This window comes from Centruroides vittatus, unplaced genomic scaffold, assembly GCF_030686945.1.
Source record: "Centruroides vittatus isolate TY-2023 unplaced genomic scaffold, ASM3068694v2 contig_3024, whole genome shotgun sequence".
Lineage (NCBI taxonomy): Eukaryota > Metazoa > Arthropoda > Arachnida > Scorpiones > Buthidae > Centruroides > Centruroides vittatus.
This window is the reverse complement of record NW_027121938.1, coordinates 1-9,291: the sequence shown is the minus strand read 5'-3', so window position 1 is coordinate 9,291 and position 9,291 is coordinate 1. Positions and strand designations below refer to the sequence as shown.

The window sequence follows — 9,291 nt, the reverse complement described above, 5'->3', positions numbered from 1 at the left end:
TCCGGTGCCTAAGCGTGATTCAATTTCAGTGCCTACAAATTTCAGAGGTATCTTGTTATTGTGTTGTGTGCCTAAGATTTTTTTAGTTTTGTATTGTAGGTTAGTAAGTTGGTTGAGTAAGAGAGATATTCTGTCAGAGAGTCAGGCTGGTTTTCCTGCAGGTTACTCGACTGTTGATAATATTTTTATTTTGTATACTGTTATCTCTAATACACTGAGTAGGAAACGGCGTAAGGTTTATGCCTTTTTTTATAGATTTAGCATCAGCATTTCATTCTGTTGATAGGAATTTATTATGGAGGAAATTACTAAAGTATGGTTTAAGTTTTAAGTTTGTATCTTTATTGGCAGAGTTATGTAGTGGTTCGAACGTTAGGATTAAATGGAGGAATGTTGTTCTTAGCCTTTCTTTTCTGTTAAAGGTGTTACACAAGGTTGTATTCTAAGCCCTATTCTTTTTAGTTTATTTTAAAATGATTTATTGATTTCTATTGATGATTCCGGTGACAATGAAATAGTTGTTTTTGGTGTTTCTTTTAAGGTATTAACGTATGCGGATGACGTAGTCATCGCGGCGGATTCTCCGAGGTCGTTACAGAGGTCGATTGACCTGCTGGATAAATATTTAAAGGATAATAGTTTACAATTGAATCTCGCAAATTCTAAAATTGTGGTGTTTCGGCTTCTAAGTCTGACAAATGATGGTTCTGTGGTGTTCCAATTTCGGTTGTATCGCAATATACGTATTTGGGTGTAATTTCTAAAAGTAATGGTTATTTTAATACTAATGTGAGGTCTTGTAAAGTTAATGCTGAGATAAAAATGGATAAAGTTATTCACATGTGTCAGTCTGCTAAGTTGTGTAATTTGAACGATCGGTTAAGGTTATTTAAAGCCGTGGTGAGCTCACCTCTTCTTTATGTTTCCGAGGTATGGGGGTTTCAGAAAGAGAGCTTGAATATAGTGTTAGTTATTTTTGTTAAGAGAATGTACGCGCTTCTAAAGTGTACTCCTGGTTAGCTAGTGTCTATGGAATGCTCATTGATTCCTTCATCTTGCTTAATCTTGAACAAATGTGTTAATTGGATTTTTAGAACGTTGAGTTTAAACGAAGAACTTCTTAGTAAGATTTGTTTGCGTTCTGTCTTGAAACAAGTTGAGTTGCCTTGGTCGAAGTACTGGTTGACTAATAGCTCAAGGAACGGAATCGATTTTGATAATTTGTTACAAGATGTTAACAGTGTGTAGTAAAGTTAAGTAATTTTGATAATTATATTTTTAAGTTGAATCATGGTATATTATTAAGTTCTTATTGTGAGTGCTATAAGAGTTTTAATAAACCCTTTTTTGATTGTTCTCTTCATAATAGTAATTTTTCTTTTAATCTCATGGCCGTGTTAATGTAAGTAAAATGTAATTCATAAAGTTTTTATGTAATTACAGAAGGAACATTTGCATATGTGATGCGGCTGACTCGCCATTGGATGCGTTTCGTATTGTCGCTGTTTGTTCTTATTTGTCAAAATTACGTGAGAAGAATTTTTGGGTTCCCTGCTTTTCATTTAATCAGTTTTATAAAGTTATTTCTGATTTTGATTTATTTTCTCAGGTATTTATTTTCATAAAGAAGGTTAAATTGTTCATTTCATAATGTTTATGATATATTTGATTTTGATTTTTTTCTCTTATTGTATTTAGGCTTAAAGCGATAGTAGCGCTTATTTTATGTCAATTACGTTTTTGGGCGTGATCTGCCTACGATTTAATCTGTAGCTGCTTGGGAAACTATCCGATTTTCTTTTGAAGAAGTGGTTTAAACTGTTTTTCCTTTTTTCTAGATAAGTTTTAGCCTAGTTGGTTGTTAATTTGTTTCAGATAGTTCTCCCAAGTAGTTCTTTAAGTTTTGTTTCTGATTTGAATTTAGTTTAAAATGATATGAATAATTTACGAATTTCATAATTATGTTATTATAATTTATGATGGAATATGTTTATTATTTTCTAAGATTATGTATACTAATGTTGTTTTGTTCTATCCCCGCATCAGGGTCTCTGTACAAGAATGCTTAAATAAATAAATAAATAAATAAATAAATATGCGAGTAAGTACGGTATCTTGTGATTTTTTTATTTTCTATAAATTTTACAGAAACCTTATAGAAAAATAAACTTATTTGATAATTAATATTTACGATATTTACAAATAAGATATGGCGAGTATTTTTTTAAATTTTTCACCGTAAATTGCCATTTTAATTTATAATGATCAATTGAATTTCTTGTATAATTTATTGAAATATAATTTATATTTTAATTCAATAAAATCGACATATTTTATTTTACTAAATATTTAACGAATTAAATACAAAAAATAAACATAAACCTAATTCTTACAATCATAACTTCAGACGGAATCGCATCTGGATGATCTCTAATGACATGTTTCATTAAATGTTTTTTCCATTTTTTTGCGAATCCACAGTTTATGTAGTTGCATTTGAATGGTGTTTCTTCAGAATGTATTTTATTGTAAATTATTAAATTTCTGTGGTGGGCGAATTGTTTCTTGCAAATATCGTTAAATAGTTTCTCACCGGTGTGAGTTCTCATGTGATTACCTAACAGCGCTTTTGAGTGAAATGTTTTTTTACATACAGTACATTAATGTGTTTTTTTCCATCCCTGAAAAACAAATATACGTTTTGTAAGATATTATAAATTATTAAACTAGTCATTAATTTTCTCAGAAATATTTTCTAGTTATATCAAAACATAATAGTAAAACATATGTATTTTTTCGATATTACATTAAAATTTTAAAATTTTTCTCTTGTTACAATTTCGAATAATTGGGTTTACCAAGTATAAGTAATGTCTTACAAAACAAATTAAATGTCTTACTTACTTCATCTGGTTGCATTTAAAGAAATAATAATAAATTGTAAAATTCGCATAATAAATTTGAATAATGAGAAACCAACAACGCACTGCAATAATGTAAATTTCGCAATTGTTTTGTCAGACTGACATGTTTGTTAGCATAAAAGGAGTTAAAGAATCAATTAAAATTATTTTTTGTAATTGTAACTTAAAATGTGTTCCTAAAGAAAACATTTTGAGGCACCGTTTCATATGATAATTTTATAAATTTTGTTCTAAAAATTATAAAAATCATTGACGTACAAATTATATAAAAGAATTTCACTAAAGTAATCAATGGAAAACATTGTATATGTTGTGCATTAAACTAAAGTAATTCATAGCAACTGACGCTACTTGGGTGTTGAACATTTTAACTGTATTAAGATCGTTTCAAAGTGTTTCTGTTCCCACTTTTGTTAATGTTAATAACTTTTAATAAGTATTTTAAATGGAATTTTTTAAATTAATCAACATAAATAATATTGGCTGACAACTTGAGGTTGGGAGATGCCTTTGTAACTTTAAAATAGGCACATGTGATATTAACTACCTAGGTATTAAATTGCTGTGACAAAAGATGACATTATTTATTCTATTTTCATACTTCCTTTTGGACAGACTCTGTCTTGAAATTTATTATTAAATAAATAAATGTAATAAAACGGCGTGTCGCAATGGAGGCTGAAGTTTAAAATTCGATATAGAACTGTGATGGATATTGATAATTATATTTCGATAGTCGATAGACTTTAAATAACATCTTAGAATCCTGGTTATTAATAACAAATTATTATTGTAAAAAGTAAGATTAAATCGAAAATTTGAAAGTTTAAAAATATATAATATAATAATTGTTGATAAATATAAACTTTTACCTATCATTCTCAGCGAGATTCGAAGTTCACATCGAAAGCTAAAATCATAAAACTCCAATAAAATATAGAACCCTAATTGACATAAATTGTATGTCTTGTATAGTTTATAATTATTTGTTTTAAGTAATTTCAATTTATATTATAATTCTGAATATATAACATATAATGAAACAAAGATTGATTACAATAAAAATCCAGAAAAACATTCGAATGATGTCAGAGAAAATCATGAGTACGTGTCCATCTGTAAAACAAACTAAAATTAACAATTTCGAAAACATATGAACTGATCATATTTGTATTTAAAAAAGGCTAATTTAATATTGAAACAGAAATAATTTGAAATAATGAAGAATTCTTTAAACAGAGAGGAAACATCTCAATTAGAAGTTATATTGACAAAATATTTTAAAAGCAAAATCACTTTAATAATCCATATAAATTGTGCTCTTGAAAACAATTTTTATTAATAATAAACTAAATTTATTTTTTCAGAGCAATTCAGAATTTAACACGAATTAAATTCTGAATTTTAGTCAATTCTATCGTTAGATTTTCAAATAAAAAAGTAATATAAAAAGTTTCGTTTGGCTAATTTGGTCCAGTAAATATAAGTTGAAATTTTAAACATTAATTGAAAAATTTTATTTTCAGATTTTTTTTTCGTCATTAACAGATGTGGCCAAAAATGCAATTAAATAGTCAACAAGTTACAATTTTCAAACTTTTCCTCAACGCTGTTACTATAATAGCGCCCTTTAATTTAAAGCGCATTTAATGTTTTCCATTCTACACTTAAATATAATTCTTTTAGTTAAATTTGTATGTCAGATATTTATTAAAAAAATATTCAGAAAACAATTTACGAAATTCATTGAGAAACGGTATCCTCAAAAATTTAATTTCTTTGTGCACTTTATATTTAAAAAAAAATAAATTATTTATTTTGCAATATTCATGCTAATAAATACGCACAATATGACAATCTGACAGAACAATTGGCAAGTTTCACATTATTGTAGTGATTCTTGGTATTTTACCTTTTCAAAATTTATAAAGTGAATTTAAAATTTGGATCATTAATTCTATAAATGCAATCAAAAAAAGTAAGTGAAAAGTTCAATTTGTTTTCTATGGCATTGTTATTATTTGGCGACCCTCGTTATTTAAAACTGTAAAAAATGAAAACTTTTAAATTTTAAGTCATATCAAAAATACATAATATATTTTCCTATTATGTTTACACATGTTTACAACAGAAAATATTTCTTAAAAAGTAAATCGAATCTAAATAATACATAATAATTTACACAACGAATACTTTTTAAAGGATGAAGAAAAGATATACGAATGTACTGAATGTAAAAAGAAATTTCATACAAAATCGAAGTTAGATATTCACATAAGGGTTCATACTGGTGAGAAACCGTATGAATGCAATATATGCGGAAAAAGATTCTCCCAGTCTGGAAATTTACAGAGACACAAAATAATACATTCTGAAGAAAGACCATTCAAATGCAACTACAAAGACTGCACATACGCTGCAAAAAGGAAAGATAATGTGATAGATCATATCAATCGAGAACATCTTAAAGTAAGAGCTTTTGAAGTTGTTATTGGAAGATTAATGTTTACTTTTGATGTCAATTGAATAAATATTTATAAAATAAAATATATCAAATTTATTAAATTAAAGTATGAAATGTAATATTATAATAAATTATAAAACACATTTAATTATTATGAATAAAAGTAGTACTTTACAGTAAAACATCAAAAAATATACCCGTTATATCTCACTATTTAAAATTGTAAATATTAATTTTCAAATAACTTCTTTGTCAATAAGCGTATAAAATATATACAAAATTTTAAAAATGTACAAGTAATATTAAAATTTTACTTTATTTTATAAATATTAATATATCAATTTTCTTTTTCAATGTGTAATAAATAGCTAATATAAGTAATAAATTATATGATACATAGAAACTACCAAAGAAAGTTCATAAATGTAATCAATGCGATAAAAGTTTTGAAAAGTTATCTAATTTGAAAATTCACCTAATATCTCATGACACAATACGATCATTTTCATGTGATATTTGTAAGAAAAGGTTCAAATATAAACATGATTTAAATAGACACATGAAAAAAGTACATCTACAGGAACAAATCGAATCTTTTTCCAAAGTAAGTAAAGAAAGTTTCTGAAATTAAGGTTATGTAGCTTGTAAAAGATTTTTAAATTTCTCTAAGTGACTTCATACCGTGACTACTGTAAATAATTTTATTCTGTATCATTCATTGATAGAATAACACAGCATTGTTCATTTAATGTGAAGTAGTAATAGAAAAAAACTATTCATTGTAAGTTTGTACTTTGAGTCACTTGATAATGAACAGACGCCAGCCTTAAATGTACTTATTATAACTATTTGTAATAAGTTTAATCGTAGTAATTATTACGGAATATATATTTCATATTTCGAATATTACATACATAAGTTTTGTACAAAAACAATTTCCGATTATTTAGTGAAATTTCGTGAGATTTAGCAATTGATTGCTTACTGTTCATTCGTTTATTATTTGATCTTCTCAATTAAGAACAAAATTGCTACAGAGAACTTATCATACAGCTTACGCTAACAATAATGAATTTTATTTTCTATTTACTGTAAAAGGAAATGCATTGCGTATCATATGCCGCTCATCAGACTTTATTTTATTGTTAAAACATATAAGAAATTACAGTACAAATTAATACTTATTTATATTTTACATATATTTATAATTCACAAAAAGCTTTAAGGAATCATTTGTAATGTAACTAATAACTAATAACGTAAGGCAAATCTCTGTAATTTTATAAAGTATTATAAGAAATGAAATAACAATCTGCATCACCAAACTTTACCAAACGTGCAGTCTTTCCTTAGGCCTTTATATTTAAAAGCCACAGCTTCATGCAATTGGGTTGTGAACGTTATAAATGTGAAATAATTAAAATTATACTATTAATTTTTTTATATATATTGCAAAAACACAAAATTTGCATCGCTTGTAAACAGAAGCAACACAAATTTGATACATTTTTTGAAGTGTTCGAAGAAGCTGGTTACTTGTGTCAATCAGACAATTAGTTAAAAATAATATCGTTGAATCCAAGAACACACGCACAAATATTATAATTACAAAAAATATCTATCAATGATGCAAATACTTTCCAAAGCTGTACAAAAATGTGAAAATTTTAAATATTGTAGAAATTTCAATCTCAGTAATCATAAAAGTTAATTATCTCAAATTATATTTTAATTACTTAAATGATATCATGTTGTCTATAATGTTTACTTTTAATTAGGAAAGCGTACAACATGCTGAACAAGTGCAGACTGAATCGTTTCAAACACCATCAACAAGTGCTCAAGCCACAGAGTTAATTGAATTTGAAGAAGTTTATCCAATAGAAATGATTTTTACACCGAGAGAATCTGAAGAATTCCTGGAACACTTTAACATCGATACAGAAATTATGCAAATAGAAACATCTTTACAAACGGACACATCCTCACAAATAGAAACAGAAGGAAATAAATTTGAATGCCTCTTCTGTAAAGAACGATTTTCTGATGAAATTTCTCGAAAAGAACACGAAAGAATTTCTCATAACTTTTATTATTTTTGACAATTATCGGAAGATTGTGATGTTTTGTATTTTTTAATAGAATCAAAACTGAATTATTAATAAATTATCTTAAGTTACAGTATATTTATATGTAAAAATACCGTAAAAAGTTTACGTTGAGTTTAATTAATTCTAATAACTATTTGACTAAAAGTTCTCCACATTTTGTTGGCACGAAAAAAATTTAAATGTTATTCTGTCACATTTAATTTTTCGTAAAAATCAAAAAGACTAAATATCTGTAAAAATTTTTTATATATATATTTTTAAAATTCAAACATTTTTAATTAAATAAATTAAGGTTTAAAAAATTAAACGTGTGTCACAATGTCTAACTTGTTTTATCAGTAATAATTTAAGAAAAATTATCTCATTTTATATATACATTTACGTCGTTCAGAAATGACGTGTTTAATATCGAAACCAAAGCATATGAGATGAAAATTACGCCAACTAAAAATTTATGGGAATTTAGACGACGGTCAAAATTTTTCTTAATAGTTTTTCTTTGATAATGATAAACTTGGGCTTGAAAGCAAAGTGGTTACCGCTTACAAGAACCAAGCTGATTTTTACCAAAGAAAAACTACTCGGGCCCTAGAGAGGTGGCCCTAGCAAGATTTTGAGATGTTCTGGTGGCTTTTCATATAGACGAAAGTGTGGGTGGGGACTAAGGTCACAATCTATACATCACCGTACGAAACACATTGATGGTGACACTCGGGAGGATGTTGACTACTTTTTTTTACGGATAGATTTACGAGACGATCGAAGCTTCGGTGCTTTAGCGTTCAAAAACACTGAGAGTTTCTTTCACTTTTTATTTATTTCAGAGTCGAGTGTCACCGCTAAAACACACCGGGTGTCACCCCTAAGTAGGTGACACCCGGGGCGGGCCATTCCCATCGCCCCCTCCCTACGTCTCTGCATTCACAGCTAAGACATCCAGAGTATTTGTCATATTTTACCTGTAAGCGGAAAATTGCTCGAAGGATTCTTCAGTTTATAGCAGAGAGAAAATTCTATATCATTTTTATGAGGAGAATCGCCTTGCTTGTCTATATTGTTTATTTCCAAAAGATGAAGAAGGTAATTTTATTTGCGTGCAGTTAATGGGCCTATTGTAATTGATTTTATAATAGTGTCACAAAAAATATAGTTTTGTGTTGTATATAATTTCTGTGTCTTATCAGAGATAGGCTCGGACCTCTCAACTGTTCTTTTAAGGACTTGCTGATTTCGTTCACAGTTCCTAATAGTCAATTTTCTTAGTAAACGTGCAAAATAAAAAGATGAATCTAAATCTCCATTTGCTCTTACATTAGATAATGTTTTGTCACAAAAATACACATCCTATGATTTAGTAGAATGTAGAGCAAACGCAGTCTCTAAATTTAATTTATGATGCTATATCTGCAGCGTGCAAAAGTTGTATAACAAATGTATGGTATTATAGAATGTGCTTTATCATGAGAAAAACTTTGTGTAATTTGTTTAAGAATGCAAAAATCTGAATAACGGATAAATCTTTGTTTTGTATAAAAGCTGTTTAAATGAATATAAAACATTATGTCAAAAGAAGAAACAGTCTTACTTCTGGAACATAAATAAAAGATTGATAACATTTAACAACTCCAAAATATTTTGGCAATAATACATTTAAACTAAAAGTCCATGAGGATATATTTCAAGAATTCTTTTGAAAAGATGATTCAATTTTTATGCTACTAAATTTTCTAAATAATATTACTTATATATTAATGGTGATCAATTTAACAAACAGGCACAATATGTCAATCTG

The 9,291-nt window shown here is 27.3% G+C and overlaps 1 protein-coding gene across 1 annotated transcript; it reads left to right on the top strand.

Annotated features, from left to right (window-relative positions):
• Positions 1–822: 822 nt before the first annotated feature.
• Positions 823–7,490, top strand: LOC136972829 (zinc finger protein 829-like). Its single transcript, XM_067267465.1, has 3 exons — positions 823–930; positions 5,127–5,393; positions 7,167–7,490. Exons 1-3 carry the CDS (start codon positions 823–825, stop codon positions 7,488–7,490), a joined length of 699 nt encoding a protein of 232 aa, XP_067123566.1.
• Positions 7,491–9,291: the final 1,801 nt, after the last annotated feature.